This window comes from Myotis nattereri, assembly GCF_964212035.1.
Source record: "Myotis nattereri genome assembly, chromosome: 1".
NCBI classification, from domain to species: Eukaryota; Metazoa; Chordata; class Mammalia; order Chiroptera; family Vespertilionidae; genus Myotis; species Myotis nattereri.
Genome location: NC_138075.1, coordinates 139,242,075 through 139,258,177, shown reverse-complemented (window position 1 = coordinate 139,258,177; position 16,103 = coordinate 139,242,075). Strand labels below are relative to the sequence as shown.

Here is a 16,103-nt window from a genome sequence, read left to right as displayed (position 1 = left end):
ACTTTGATCCAACATAGAGAAGGCTCCACAGAGCAGAGAGTTCTTTTGTTCCCTCCCATAACTAGGTGCTGTAAAAAACTGGGCTCAGCCTGGCGGGCGTGTCTCAGGGGTTGAGCGTTGACCTATGAACCAGGAGGTCGTGGTTCGATTCCCAGTCAGGGCACATGCCCAAGTTGTGCGGACTCAAAACCCATTGTGGGTGTGCAGGAGGCAGCTGATCAATGATTCTCTTTCATCATTGATGTTTCTATCTCTCTCTTCCTCTCTGAAATAACAAAAATATAAAAATTAAAAAGAAAAACCTGGGCTCAGTGATGCTCATTAAGTTATAAACATGTGGTAACTGCATGCTGGGAAAGAAGTCATACACTGTCATTGACCAAAACGTGCCTACAGCCCAGCAGGGTGGAAATAGCTTAATATGATCCACGGTGGAACCTAGCTCTCAATTCTCTTAGACCCACAAGGTGAGTCAGCATGGTGGTGGTGGTGGCGGGGGGGGGGGGGGGGGGGGCAGGGGCCGGGATGGTGGGGAGGATGGATTCCAGCCCTCACATAGTATCCTGGAGATGGATGGTTTTTACTGTTTCCTTACTAAATTCTTCTGATTCTAAGTCCTTCCCCTAAGTGACTAGTTTTTCCCACCAGCCCCTTACAGCCCACCCCAGAGGACGTGTCACCCTTTCTTCAAAGCACAGGGCGCAAGCTTCTGAGCAGCAAGGCACACCTTGGTAGATTTCCCTCTAGTTGTGCCATTGGTCTATTCCAATAAGCCTCCGTATTCCCATACCCCTCAGCTGTCTGTGCTCCTTTCTTCGAGTGTTAGAATTTCACTTCCTACGGCCTTTGGAAAGGAGAGAATACATATCATTTCCCAATCCTTATTTTTTCTTAGTCCTACATAATCAAGCCAGTCACCACTGCTAGTATATTTTTTTACTCGTGTGAAAGCATAGACTTTGTTAGAGCATTCATGATTCCCAAACGACCATGTTCATTCCCTTTCCATCCTCCAGGAATCTTTCTGCTGTGCCTGAACAGGTAAGGAGAGACAGCCCTTTCGTGATAAAATTCTGCTCATGAGGACAGGGCTTTCTGATTTGTGTGTGAAAAAGTAAGACAGACAATTCATATTACATTCACAATTTTGGCCTTCTTTTTATAAGGTTATGCAATAGTAGTGATATTACCATTTTTAGTGAGGAACAGGTAACACTGCTTCTTATAAGGTACTGAATGGTTAAATATGTAGATCATTTTTCATACATCTTCTGGATTTATATGACAACTAGTTTGGGATGCATTTTTGGACTAGATATTTTATGATTATAATTATTACATTGATTTTCTTTAACCAATTCAGGCTAGAGAAATTCCCCCTATCACAGCGGTTCTCAACCTGTGGGTCGCAACCCCTTTGGGGGTCAAACAACCCTTTCACAGGGGTTGCCTAAGACCATCGGAAAACACATATATAATTACATATTGTTTTTGGGATTAATCACTATGCTTTAATTATGTTCAATTTGTAACAATGAAAATACATCCTGCATATCAGATATTTACATTACGATTCATCACAGTAGCAAAATTACAGTTATGAAGTAGCAACAAAAATAATTTTATGGTTGGGGGTCACCACAACATGAGGAACTGTATTAAAAGGTCGCAGCATTTGGAAGGTTTAGAACCACTGCTCTATCAAAATTAGCTTTTCTTTTACTATATGAACTTTGGAGAGTTTTAAAAATGTAGGAGGAAGGTTCTAGACTGGCCAATTATAATAATATGTATATTAAAACAGAAATTAAAATGGCTGGAGTGTGTCATTCACCAGATAATTTTGCTGATCTCAGTATCACTCTGGAATGAGCAGTAAATCTAAACCATCCTATTTTTATGCAAATTCATGTTTTATCACTCTCGATGACAACCAGTAACACCTCCTTTCCATTTCCCCAAACCAGATGAGAAAACAAAATCTCACCACACAAGGAAAAACACAAATCATCACTTTAAACAGCTACACCTTGGGCCACTCACTCCTTATTTTCTGTGGCGGATCGTTATTATGAGCTCTGGATTTCTGGGTCTGAATGGTTTCTGCTAACCACAATTTTCTTCCACATTATTCAGATGTAGTTATGGATGATGCGGTCTGACCCACGCTCAGGAGCCTGCACTGACCACTCCTAGTGCGTCGGCCCTTCTTGAGCAGGGCCATGGCTCTGCCTCACTTGACCCCCAACAATTTAGAGGCCGCAGACAAGGCTGGCCTTTGAGCCTCGGCTGAGCCCACCGCAGCATCCGCAGGGCACAATGCTCAGCTGACATCTGTTCTCTTGGTCTGACCTCTGAGGAGCTGCGCTCAACAACACGTGGGCACAGCCCCCCTTCGCCATCCCCCCCCTCCCCGCCCCCTTACCTGGTCTCTCTGTCTTTGGGGATCGTAGCGGTGCTGTAAGCAAACATTTGCTTCTCCACTAGCGGAGGGCCGAGGTCCATCAGGCCGGAGAGTCCTGGCGCGGTCCGTGGCTTTTCAATGTACACCAGGGTGCCCGGCTCCTTCTTGAAGGACTGGCGGCTGGGCGAGGCGCGGTCCGGCTGCAGGGTGTGCGGGGGCCCGTGGGCGTTGTGATGCGCGTGCATGTCCACCATCCTCAGGTCGCCGACGCGGTGCGGGGAGGCGGGGGGCGTTTTGGAGCCCAGAGTGGGTAAGTGGCTGTCCGGGTATTTCCTGGGTTTCTGCCTGTACAGGGACTGCTCCATATGCATTTCCGCCTGTAAGGCCGGGCTGCAGTACGCGCTCGCCGACCGGATGGCGGTGCGGTGATAGGCGATGATGTGATCCGGCACGTCCAGCGGGTGCGCGCCGCCGTGGGAAGAGGCGATGCTCATGCGTCCCTCGTGGTACAAGTAAGGATCCGCGTAGAAACCCTCGTTTCGGTACATCGCGATGTTCTTGCCGCTCATGTCTTCATCGGGCTTTACGTCTCTTCTTTCCAGAATGGCGCTGGGGCTGGGGGAGATGGACCTGGACACGGGCAGGCTGGAGAGCCTGTCCCTGGGGATGGTGGCGTTGCCGGGGACCACCATGGGGCGGCCGCCCCCATAAGGAATTCTGGATGGGGAGGGAGGCATGGAGTGGGGCACGGGCGTGGAGGGCGGAGAATTTGGAATGGCGTGGGCTGGGTGCGCTGTGGACCCAGGTCGAGAGGCCGCGGGGCCATCTCCTCTTGCATAAACAAGTTCTCTCTGCATCTGAAAATAAAACAAGAAGTTAGAAAAATGTACTTTGATATTCACATTTTTTAGAGAAGCCCCAGGGGACAGGGTGGCTTCCCTCATGTGGGAGGCTGCATGAGGGCCCTTGTCAGATGCCCACCCCTAATCCCTGGGCCCTGTAACTATGTCCCCTTACAGGACACAGGCACTTTGCAGACGTCCCCCTTTAAGAATGTTGAGATGGGGAGACCGTCCTGGATCATCCAAGTGGGCTGACTGCAACGACAAGGGCCCTTATATGTGACAGGGAAGCAGCAGGGTCAGAGCGGGGCAGGAGATGTGGTGCAGAAGCAGCATCAGAGACACTGGAAAATGGTACCACTGGCTTTGAAGGTAGAGGAGGGGCTAAAGAATGCAGGCGGCGTCTAGAAGCTGGAAAAGGCAAGGGCATGGATTCTCCCCAGGAGCCCTCAGAGGGAGAGTGGCACGGCCAACACCTTGCTATTGGCCTGTGAAACCCACCTGGACTTCTGGTCGCCACAGCTGTACAATAATACATTTGTGGTAATTTAAGCCACCAAATCTGTGGTATTTTGTTACAGCAGCCACAGGAACCAAATACACCTGATGTAGAACTCAATGCTGTCCGGTTTGGAGGGAAAATTGTGCAGTGGTTTAAAATTTGAGGTCATAGCTTCTTAGAGACACTTAATAAATGTGGTCCAATGTATCAAAAGTGCTAAAATTGTGTTCTCTAAAACTTGTTCCAGGCACATTTTCTAGTAACAGCCCTGGAAAATAGTAAGCATCTTTCCCATCTGGTGCAGTCTAGGAGCGGGACCAGAGAGGAAAGGACACGGCTAGGGAAAACCTGAAGGGAAGTTTCACTCTCACTCACCACCTCCTTACTTACTTGAGCCTAAGAGGTTGGGAGGAAATAATGATCCATGGGATAAGGGTGCAACTTGAGGAGGGAGAGAAGATGGAAGGGAATCCCAGGCACATGGGAGAAGGAATCCTAACAGTGCATCCTCTGGGGCTGCCATGTGATGAAAAGAAGCCAACAGGAGTTGGCCACTGTAAGCCCGGTACTTCCTGCTCAGGCAGCAGGGACTTCTGGGCTGTGTCATTGCCATCAGAGAGCAGGGATTCCCACAGGGTCTCCCATTAGCTCTCCTTTAGAAGAAACGATGATTAAAGAATCAACGACTCAAGAATCATAGATTCTTGGCAGACTGGTGGTTGCCAGAGGCAAGAGGTGAGGGGTGGGTAAAAGTGGTCTAAAGATATAAACGATATAAACTTGTAGTTATAATAATAAATACAATAAATAAGTCATGGGCATATAATGTACAGCACGGTAGCTATAGTTAATAATACTGTACTGTATATTTGCAAGTTGCTAAGAGAGTGATTTTAAAAGTTCTCATCACAAGAAAGAAAAATTGTAACTCTAATGAGCCGATGGATGTTAATTAGACTTACTGTGGTGATCCTTTCTTAATATTCATATATGTCCACCTGAAACTAATATAATGTTATATGTCAAATATATTTCAATAGGAAAAGGAATCAACTTAATGGGGAAAGGGAAAACTAATTTGCAATTACACTGCTGTGTTTAGCAAGGAGCAGAATAAGAAATACAAATTAATTCAGGACATGAAGATTTGATACTTTCTGTTTTCGTCAAAACCCAGGAGATTTTCCAAATGGACCTAAGGGAAGGGACAAACGGCCTTGGCACCTCCCAAGCCCACTCTTTAAGTTCTATCTGTGTTGTCACAGGAGCTCACATTCCTACCCAGGCTTCTGGGGACGTGACAGACAAGGAGGACATACTGGGGGTGGGTGAGGCAGGGGGATGAGGAGAGAGGAGGTGGGCTCAAATAGATGAGAATTAAGATGAGCAGCTGGGAGACCCATAGTGTGGGTGACGGGGAAAGAGAGAAGAAAAAGCAGAGGCAACAGAAGGTTGAAAATAAAGCAGGGCCCAGTACCTTGAATATATACCGATGCCTCATCTTACACATTCACTCATTTAGGAAACGGTATTTATCAAGCACTTGCTTGGAACCAGGCATTATTCTAGCATACATCTCTCAGAAGCCCCCAGTTCCTACCCTTAAGAGAGCGCTCTTGAGTATGGCTCTGAGAGGAGAATGCGGGGGAAGAACGGCAGGACTCCCAAGCTTCCTTGTTTTGTCTTTGGGAAGACCCAGCAATGCAGAGCCCCTGTCCCAGGAGTTTCACATGTGATGAAAGATTTAATAATGGGAATGACCAATACAAAATGCAAGCGAGGTGCAAATATGTAGCGGCCACAAGAAGCCTTTCTGGCTACCTTATCTGAGCACCACTGGCTTCACTTCTCAGCCCTCTTGGGGTGGGGGACTGTTTCTGGGGGCCCAGGGTATGCAGGCTCCTCAGTGGCAATTACAACTTTATTCCACGCCCTCCACCTCTCAACACACACACACAGTCCCACCAAAATAGGCCAGTTGGTTCCCCGTCTACACTGAACTTGGGATATCCTCAAGCTGTCCTCACCCCATTTTCCAGGCTGATGCTCAAGGTTGGGATCCAGGAATGTCAGCTCCACAAGGCCCAACTGGTTTCCTCTCTGATCACTCACTTGACTCAGTTGCTCAAGAGCATTCCCAATTCTCATTCCAGAATGGCTAGACTAGCCACCTGACAGAAGTTTTGCAACAGAGCAACACAGATCCTCTATAAATACCTCTCCCACTCTACCTTCCACAAGTTACGGCTCAGTGAAAAGAAACTAACTACCAACTGAAAGCCTAAAGCCTTCCGGGGAGTCTGGTGGCAGTAACTCAGCAATTGAAGCTGCTTTACGGCCTAGAAGCTATAACACATCCACTGATCATTTTGATGACTAATAAGCTGTAACAGCTGTTGAAATAAAGTCTTTAAACAAATTGGAAGATAAAAAAGAAGAAAGAAAGGTTTGGGTTAGTGGTGAGCAAAGCAGACCTTCACAGGTCATCAAATACAAGAAGGACTGGCTCAGCCAGCAGGGCGTGTCTGGCCAAATTCCTCACGCAATCAGACCACACAACGCAATAATCAACCCAAATGAACGCAAAGATCAATTTGTCACCTGGATTCAGACATGCCACTGTGTGGAAAGTGTAACAGTGCTCAAGAGGAATCAGGTGCAATAAATGGTAGGCACTGTTATCCTTATTCTTAATTCCAAAAATTAAAGGGGGTTTCAGATGTCCGGACCCCACGTAAGATAAACAGAAATCCTAACTGCGTTAGTCACTGCTCCCTTTTCTTTTCCCTCTTACCTGGCTTCATATTACATCTTGATTTGGGGGAGCCTGGCCCCAATTAATACCCATCAAACACTTCCCCCCTTTTTCTAGCAATAGAGTAAAAAGAGACATCAAGGTTCTGAGGAGTACAGAACTGTCTAGAAGGATAAAGAATATTAATGAAAGAAAAATGTGAAATCTACTTTATGACAAATTGAGTAAATTTCTTTTAAAACAACAGGGTGCCTGCATAGGTATTTTATTTATTTTCTATATAGGTATTTAAAAAACATGTTGGGTAAGGTGAAAAGAAGTGGTTCTGAGGTACATCATACAACTAACTTTTAAAATAAAACATGCAACAATATCATTAGATGTTCTTGATGTCATTTGTAGATGAATTCAGAAAGAAATGTAATAGTTAACAACAATTCTAATACGCAGTGCATTCGTATTGGGAATGCAGGTGATTGGTCAAAATATTTAACATCCAGTAGCAAGAACTGCGTGGGTACCATGCAACCAAGAATGGGACTTCAGCCAAGGAGGATGGATCCTGGCCACAAGCAATCAGTATCATGTGCCTAATGGTAATGCTGTGTATCACTCCTTCCATGTCCACTTCAAAATAACCTCGCCATCATCCAACAGGGCTCCTGGGAGAATCACTGTCCACCTGAGTTATGCTTAGTGCAGGTGAATGCAGCATTCAGCTATGGCAGAAGAGGTTATCAAAAGTTGAACGTCTCCATCAGCGAGAGTGACTTAGAGGTTAAAAGCCTTTGGCAGAATTCTTGTGTTGGTTTGCCAAGCTATGACTGACTTTCCAAGACTGAGTTCTAAAAAAGAACCCTGATAATTTCATCCTTGGCTCTACATAGAGCCCAAGGAGAGAATGACATGATGTTCCCTTTATGTCGTGGGGAATGTTTTAAACTTACAACCAGAATGAACCCTTATAACTGGATAACTTGGGTTCATACACTAAAGGATATGGATCGACCAAAGGCAACTCACTCAGGATGAGGCAGAAGGTATGGATGGGGAGATGAGAAGAGAGAATCTTTTTCAGGTCTTCAGGGTGACCGTCCATGGAGACTACTGGCTATTCTGATAAAAAGTGGACTCTATAGACTCCAGAAGATACTGATAGTCTGAGTGAACTAGGATGATATCTAAGAGTCTATAATTCATAGTTTAAATAGTCCAAGCCTTTTATGTTGATCTCATGGAGATCTGTTCCAGAATCAGGCATATACCCAGTTTCGTTTTGTTTTCTGTTTTATTGGCAAATGAATAAAGAAATGGCATTAATACATACTGGGATTTTCCTGCACTAGTACTCAAAGTCAGTCCTTTCAGGAGAAAATTATATTAAACTTTAAGGTAAAATAAATAAGCAAAACACACACACACACAGAGTTACTATGCACCTTAATATTCCTGAATCCCTTATTTCCCACCAATCTCTCTGATGCCACTAAACTACTCTGTCATCTCACTTCGCTTAGTAAGTTAAACATATCTGGATATGTTATATCACTGACATTTTTGCCCCACAAGATTTCAACAGTAATGTCTTATGTGAGCTTTAAAGAATTTCATTTTTCACCAGGAAAGGGATGACCTACACACAAAAGTAAAGGTTCTCTTAACACCTTACCAGAATACAACACAGATAATTCCTTTGCCTGCGCCTCAGCTCAGACAAAGAAAATGGTCATTTCTTGCATACTGGCAATGGATGAACAAGGCGGTTCTCCATCACTCATCTCCTGTGCTGGGCATCGCTGCTCCCTCTCTCCATTACTGCCCACACCACTGCTGTCTCGGGGTTGAGTCCTTCCAGTTCTTGTAAACAGCATAGTTTCCTCCAGATCCCAGCACTGGGCCCAGCTCAGGCTGCTGTCCCTGACCACAGTTCCCCTCTCAATATGCTGTTTGCCCTGAACTTCCTAAAGACCGGGAAAAAATCTGGGGCAGTACCAAATGAATTGCCTAAAGTTTGAGTTAGAAACCCTAACATATATCCAAATTTTATTTCCCCCCAATACTGTAAGTTAAATATTACTCATTGAGAAATTTTTGAATGTAAGATAAGAGGGGGAAACACCTTACAATTATTTCTGGGGGAAAAAATGTAGCCTAAAAAATGTTTATTTCCAATCATTTTGGGAACTGTCTCATGTAATCATGTCTTTGTGGAGTATTTAAAATACATATATTGTTTGCAGAAAGGGAATATTATGTACAGTTTATTTTACTTCAAGCTCCACCATTTCAAGTCTAGAATTTGTAAACATCCCACTCAGACTACACAATGAAGTAACCGGGCAAAACTGAAGAGGATTCTTAGGAGACTTTCACCGACAAAGAATTAAAGCCACTTACTTTTTCTTAAGCCAATCACCTGTATAACTAACGCCGTGAGAAATCGCATTGGCTCAGCTCCCAATTACACGATTCCTTTGTTTGCTGCCTTCATCTAAATCCTCAGTTCCACACTTGGATATGTTAGAGTTTTCTCTTCAGAGAAGAAATCCCAAAGGACACAGATCCTGAAACGTCCCCCAGCTTGTGTTCCCAACCAGTAAAGACCATCTCGTTCTGCTCAGTCTTCTGAAAGAAGCTGCCCCGGGCATGGATGAAAAGTCCTCCTCCCCAGGATAAGCCAGTGTCTCCTCCCCTTGGAAATCAGTCACTAAATAACCTCAGCCCACATCCAACCACCGGCTCCGGCTGGGTGACTCAGTCCTTTAACAACTGCTTACACGGAAAACACACACCAACCAATGAACTCCGGGAGGCCCAGGTAAATGGGTTAACAATGGGGGAAACATTGCAAAATAGATTTACTAAAGCAAACACGATCATTCAGACCAGCAAACAAGCAGCCAGCACCAACGGAAACCATCCGAGAACCCACGGGCTGATTACGCTGGGACCAGCTCTCAGGTCAGCGCTCCGCGGAGGGCGGGAGCTGCTAGGAAACCTGGGTGGACCCGCACCCCACACCTGCGCTGCTGCCAAGACTTTTGAAGTCTCTGGATTGGCAACGGAAGGAAACGTGAGCCAATTCCCCTGGTTTATAACACCGGAGGGAAAACATGAGGGAGGAGGCTGTCTGTGTATTCATTAACCAGCCTCGCTCGCCAGGCTGAACTTTGGGTAGCAGCCATTAATCAGTCCTGTGCAGTGCCAGGCGGGGAACATACCTGAGAGGAGAGGAAAAGATAGACGGGGCAACGAGGGGATTCGAGAGAGGAAACCAGAGCCTTTGCGCCCCACCCTCAGCGGGATGGAGGCCAGGGTAGTCCACGAGGCCTCCTCCGCCATCTAGCTATTCCCTCCAGGTGAACAGGCGCAGGGACGTGCGCTCCCAGCAAGAAGGGACTTGTGCGGCGCGCAGGGCGCACAGGCATGAACACATTGCCAGCAAACGCTGAGGGAGAAGGAAGGCATGTCTGTCCTTAGCTCACAGGTAGGCTCTGCTAGTCTGCCAGCTGGCTGAGCCCTGGGGGCTGGTGCGAGGGAAAGCTCCCCGAGTGGGAACCCAGCAGAGTCCCCGCGAAGGCCGTGGCCTCAGGCCACCCCCCATGACCACACTCTGGGCAGCCTGCGCATTTTTCAAACATTTCCCGGCTTTTCGAGGTTGTCCTCGCTGACCGAAAGAATTCCATGACATCTCTCAAGTTCATTTTCATCAGCACTGCAGGCTTTCTCAAAACACTGTTTACTGCCACCGAGACGCTCTGTGGTTATTAAAGCGGGGAGAGGACGGGGCACATGACATGGCCACCCTCCTAAGATGTCTCATTAGAAACAGTATTTGGACGAAGTGGTTGTAACCGATGCCACCTAAGAGGTCGGAAAAGAGAAGAAGGAATGTGAAAACCCTTGTTTTGATTTTTAATCTAATCAGCAGGCGCTTGTTATTTCTCGGCGGAGTATGGGAAGCGCGCTATCGGCCCGGCCGCATCTGGTGTACATTTGCAGGTTTCGTTCCTTCAGTCCAACGTGAGCTTTCCAGGAAGGGGGAGGCGGGGGCCGCTCGCCCCTGTCTGTCTGGTTAAGCCATGAATCCATCGCCGGCACATCCCTAAAGACCCTGCGTTTAGCATACAGCACACAAGACATCCTAGCCATCGGGCTCTTGCAGTCACTGACCCGCTGATCCTACGTGCAGGGCTGCTTGTGCGAGGGAACAAAAGCCAGGAGTCCGGGTCGCGGCCCCTCCCCACGAAACAGAAGCTCTCAGCTCGCCCTGTCGCTGTTCGGCTAAGTGACTCACGCCTCGCTCCACACATTAGCCCGTGTCAGCTGTTTTAGAGACAGGTGGCTTCTGTCAGCCCCGCTACCACCTGAGTCCGTGGGCGCAAGGTGAGAGACTGTCTGGCTCACCTCTCCACCGCCTCCTTCCTTTCAGGTCCAGGGCGCTCTCACTTGCAAAGTGCTCCCGGGCAGGGCCTGCGGAGCACACCTTGGCTCCGTCATCAGCAGAGCAGTAACTCACTGTCAGGGGGTTGAAAGCTCGCCCAGCCCTGCGGTGAATCAGGATGAGTTAAATGCTCTCCAGGGAGAAGCACGCAGCTCACCCGGAGGAGGAGGAGTTCCATATCCTGAGCGCTGCCCAAGGAGCCAGGGGAGCTGATCTAAGCAACTCCTGGCTCACACGGACCCTCCACGAGGGGCGTGCGCACTCCAGCAAAGGGGTCTCTCAGGCTTAGTCACCACAACCCATCGCGAACGCCCCCCACGCTGGCCCTCACTTCAGCTGACCCTCCTCTGCAGGCCCATCCTAGGGACGCTGCCGCCTCTGTGAACCTGCTCTTCCGGCCGCGTTCAGGGTCCTACTCCTCAGCCTCCCACTTCCTTTCACTGACCGGCACTTCAGCAACGTGGAAGCAACGCATTTCTTTTGAGTTACTATTAAGGAGGGAGAGGCTGGTCAATTCCGCATTACCTCAACAAGAAATACTTTTTAGGCTCTGGAAAGGCTAAGAGTCTTGAGAAATTATTTCCCTTCCTTATTCATTTCTTGATTGCCTTTAACAAAATTACCTATGTTAAAGGAATATCTAAAATGTACTTATCAACATTAAGACCACATTATGAAGGGAAGTGATTGAGATGTTAAGAAATGTCAAATTCATCTTGCTTACACTGTTAAAACTGGAGAGATGGTCATTTGTGAGGTACTAGTGAAGCTTTTAATATTGCATTTGATCATAAATGGAATGTCTCCCAGACATGAGACAGACGGTTGCCAAAATTATTTGATTCTCAGGAAAGAAGTGGTCCAGTCAGTGGTTAGCTTATGGCTATATTTAAGATAAGCGTATTTCCACAAATATTTTGACACAGGGAACTCTGCGGAGCCCTCCAGTACTGGCCCTGGCTGCCTTAGCATTGTGTCCAGTGGTGATTCAAGACCTGTCTGGCACAGAGGAAAGTAATGCTAAATAAATCATTTAACTTCCAAGGCATGACTGTAAGTGTGTCAAGCTGCAGGACAGATAAAAGAGAAATGTTCTTCCCTCATGGATACTCGATCTTCTGTTGGGACACTCCTGCATTATCCAGGCCAAGGGCAACCTCCTTTTGTACCTAAAATAGTTACAGTTTGTAAAATGATATCTTCTTTCTATCACTTGCAACAGATGGTGCAAACAGGGCCTTCTCATTAGTTACCTCCATTTCTGCACATCATCCATTTCCTGGATGGGCGCTGTTCTTTTATACACGGGAATTCCCTTCGGTGCTTCCAGACTTGTTGCTCGTAGCACGTCACCTCTGTCACCCGAATATTACTTTCAGTTCCTTAGGCTGTGTCTTTCTTTTTATGACAGTTCTCTAAACTCCTGTTTAACTTGGTAACATACATTCTGCAAAATATTTATTTATTTATAACATTCCTTATTCTACAAAGGATGTATTTGGACACACACACACACACACACACACACACACACGATATTCATCCAGCAGTTTGCAGCTTACCCAGTGCTTTCAATTGTGATTTCACTTCATGGGCCTCAGAAATACCCATCTGATGGGTAGGAAATGGAAGTGCAAGGAGTTGAGAACCAGAAGCATACATCTCCGTCCCTTCTCCTCTGTCCTTCTTACCTTTTGTTAGGGAAACTGATCAACTTAATTATGTTGCAAATTTAAAAAGTTGATATAACATGATATACCTTTAGGATAATCATCACAATGTCAGGATAAAAAGTATATACTAGTTTGATGATATGTCTTCAATATACCCGAACTTAAGCAACAAACTGATGATCTATATAGAATGTTATGCTTTATAGCTGCAGCTTAAAAAACTAGGTATTTTTCAGAGACGCTAGAGGACAAATGATCCTTCATTCTTGTTCTGTCACTGTCCTCTCACAATGTAGCTACTCAAATCTCAAGGCTTTCGTTGGTTCCTCTAAACCCTTTCTCACGCATCAAGCAGTCTCAGCTTCTTAGCACCAAGTGTCCAGTAGGTTTAACCCCTTCCGGTGGCTTCTGTCTCCCCTGCACAGCTCCTCCTTTCTGCACAGCTTTTCTGAAGCCAACTCTGTGGACCTGGGTTATAATAGTGGCCCTGGAATCACCCCATTTCTGCATCCTGCTCTGTTCTTGTATTGATTGGAGTAGGATATGTGCTGGTGCCATTACGAAGCAATAGAACAAACACACAACACACCGGGAGCTCTGTCAGCAGAACCCATTTTAAAGGGAATTTTATGGATGGCTTCTGATGAAAGGTTTTTTAGTTGTGCCATTATTTTGATCCTTGGCTGAACAATATTAGCCAATCTGTCACAAGGAGAAAGGGTTGTGTGAGGGAAGAGCTCCAGAGGATAACACGGAGGGACAATAACTCAAAAAATCCACCAGGTTCCATGTTCCCTCAAGATCAACATGAAAAAACAATGATGGAAATCCAGATCAAAACAGTCCGGGTGCCAACTCTTCTTGGGTTCAGGAGAGCCGCCTGTTCTCCTCTTAACAGCAACTTTTGAAGCCAAAAGAAATTCCATGGGTGTCCCAGGAATACTGAATTAGTGAGCTGGGAAAGCCTCTCATATAAGACTGTGAATAGGTGCTATTTGTTGTGTAATTATATGGGCTCATGAACTTTCCCAATTCTCACTAGTTATAAAAGGATTTAAAAGGCTCCGTTTTTACAAATGAAATGAATATAACTTTGAAAGTCCATCTGTTTTATTTGAGTTTGGCTGGAGTCTGTGGCCCCTAAAGCCCCGTTCAGGTGTCCCTTTGCAGTCAATGCAGCACAGTGAAGTGCGAAGAACACGAAACAGGGAATCATGGAAGCCGCACTCTGGTCCAGGTGTTAACATCAGGTTTTTAAATATAAACAAGAAGTGTCTGATCTAGACTATCTCCACGGCTCATTCCAACTGTAACGTTCTGTGGGTCCACAAAGTATTCATTGAGTAGCCACTACATATGCAAAGCCCAGGATTCAGGCTGATGATGAAAAAAAGATCTGCACGACTTCACACCTACCTTTGAAGGGCTTACATTCTAGTAGGAAAAAAAAATGAGGCCCGTACATGAATATTCAAAATAAGAAAAAGCAAAAATAACTTTGACAATTATCAAATGAGTGCAACAGACAAACACTCTTGGGATCTACATTCTTCTGGCTAGGAGAGCTGAGAAATAATTCTCTGAAGAGGTGATATGTAAGGGAGTCCATAAACAGTGAGCAGAATTTCAGTAGGTAAGAAAGAATTTCCTTTCTTAGGTATTCAAGGCAGGAAGTAAGGCACCTTCAGAGACAGGAGGTGGGGGAGTGCCTAGTGTCTTGGAGCCATGGGTTGATCTCTGACCCAATGAGCAATTTACTCGAGGACAGTGGTTTTCCAACTTCAGCATGCATCAGAGTCACCCGGAGGGCCTGCTAAAACACAGATCACAGCTCCACTTCCAGAGGGTCTGACTTAGTAGGTCTGGGTGTGGCCCGAGAATCTGTATTTCTAACAAGTCCCCAAGTGCTGCTGACCTGCTGGTCCAGGGATGGCTCTTTGAGAACCACTTCTCTCGAGAGAAGTGGAAAGCTCACATCAAAATCTCCACTCAGCTGATTTATTAAGCTTTAGGTGGCAATTATAATGAACCTAGAATTTCTTTACCTGTAAACATGTTCAATTAAATCTGCTAGAAGATGGAAATGGGGAAAGTAAACTCATATTTTTGGAAACTTCCTCTTTACCAAATGCTTTCCAGAATTTACTCATTTAATTCCCAGCTCATTTCCACCCGGTAACTGTTATAATCCCCACTTTATAGATAAAGAAACTGGGACCCAGCCTTGGCCAGGTGGCTCAGTTAGTTGGAGCAACATCCTGTACACCAAAAAAGTTGAGGGTTCGATTTCCTGTCAGGGCACATACCTAGGCTGTAGGCTCCATCCCTAGTTGGGCATGTACAGGAGTCAACTGGTCCCTGTTTCTTACATTGATCTCTCTCTTCCTCTCTCTCTCTCTCTCTCTCTTTCCCCTTCCTCTTTCTTTCAAATCAATAAAGACATATTCTCAGGTGAGGACTAAAAACACACACAAAATACTGGGGCCCAGAGACTTAAAGTGTCTTACCCAAAGTCAAAGACCAGGGCAGGGACCCATGAAGAGCCAGAACAACCCTGCTCTCTAGCGTTAAGAAGTCAGTGCAGTGGGAATGCAGACTGGTGCAGCCACTGTGGAAAACAGTATGGAGTTTCCTCAAAAAATTAAAAATGGAACTCCCATTTGACCCAGTGATGCCACTTCTAGGAATATATCCCAAGAAACTAGAAACACCAATCAGAAAGGATATATGCACCCTTATGTTATAGCAGCACGATTTACAATAGCTAAGATTTGGAAACAGCCTAAGTGCCCATCAGCAGATGAGTGGATTAAAAAATGGTGGTAATCTACACAATGGAATACGACGCTGCTGTAAAAAATGAAGGCACTCTTATCATTCGCAACAGCATGGATGGATCTGGAGAGCATTATGCTAAGTGAAATAAGCCAGTCAGAGAAAGATAAATATCACATGATCTCACTCATTTGTGGAATATAATGAACAACATAAACAGATGAACAAAGATAGATCCAGAGACATAGAAGCACAGAACAGACCGTCCAACCTCAGAGGGAAGGGAGCGGGGTGGGGGTTGGGGGGGAGGGCATGCGTGTAAGAGATTAACCAAAGGACTTGTATGCATGCATTTAAGCATAACCCATGGACACAGACAGTAGGGGGGTGAGGGCATGTGCTGGGGGCTGGGAACGACTGGAGAGAGGTTAATGGGGAAAAAGAAAACATATATAATACTTTAAACCAGTGGTCCATGGACCATCAGTTGGTGACCGCTGCTTTAAACAATAAAGAATTAAAAAAAGAAGTTAGTGTAGAGGCCTGACCTTCCTTGAACACTCTTCAAAGGAAAGCAATGGTCCAGCGATTGCTAAGATAGGTATTATTTCCGTCTAAAATCAGGTCCAGAAATACCTAAACAAAGTCATCTGTATTGAATGCTGCAAGAGGTACAAGAGAAAAGTAGACCAGAGCATATTACTGTTA

General features: G+C 45.8%; 1 protein-coding gene across 4 annotated transcripts in view; it reads right to left on the bottom strand.

Annotated features, from left to right (window-relative positions):
- The window catches only part of KIAA1217, a 467,214-nt gene that overhangs the window by 64,554 nt on the left and 386,557 nt on the right, over nucleotides 1–16,103 (bottom strand). For all 4 annotated transcript variants that reach the window (XM_081104030.1, XM_081104029.1, XM_081104031.1 and 1 more), the window contains one exon: nucleotides 2,426–3,261. In XM_081104030.1, the coding sequence (XP_080960156.1) occupies nucleotides 2,426–3,261 (836 nt within the window). The remainder of the gene's footprint in view (nucleotides 1–2,425; nucleotides 3,262–16,103) is intronic.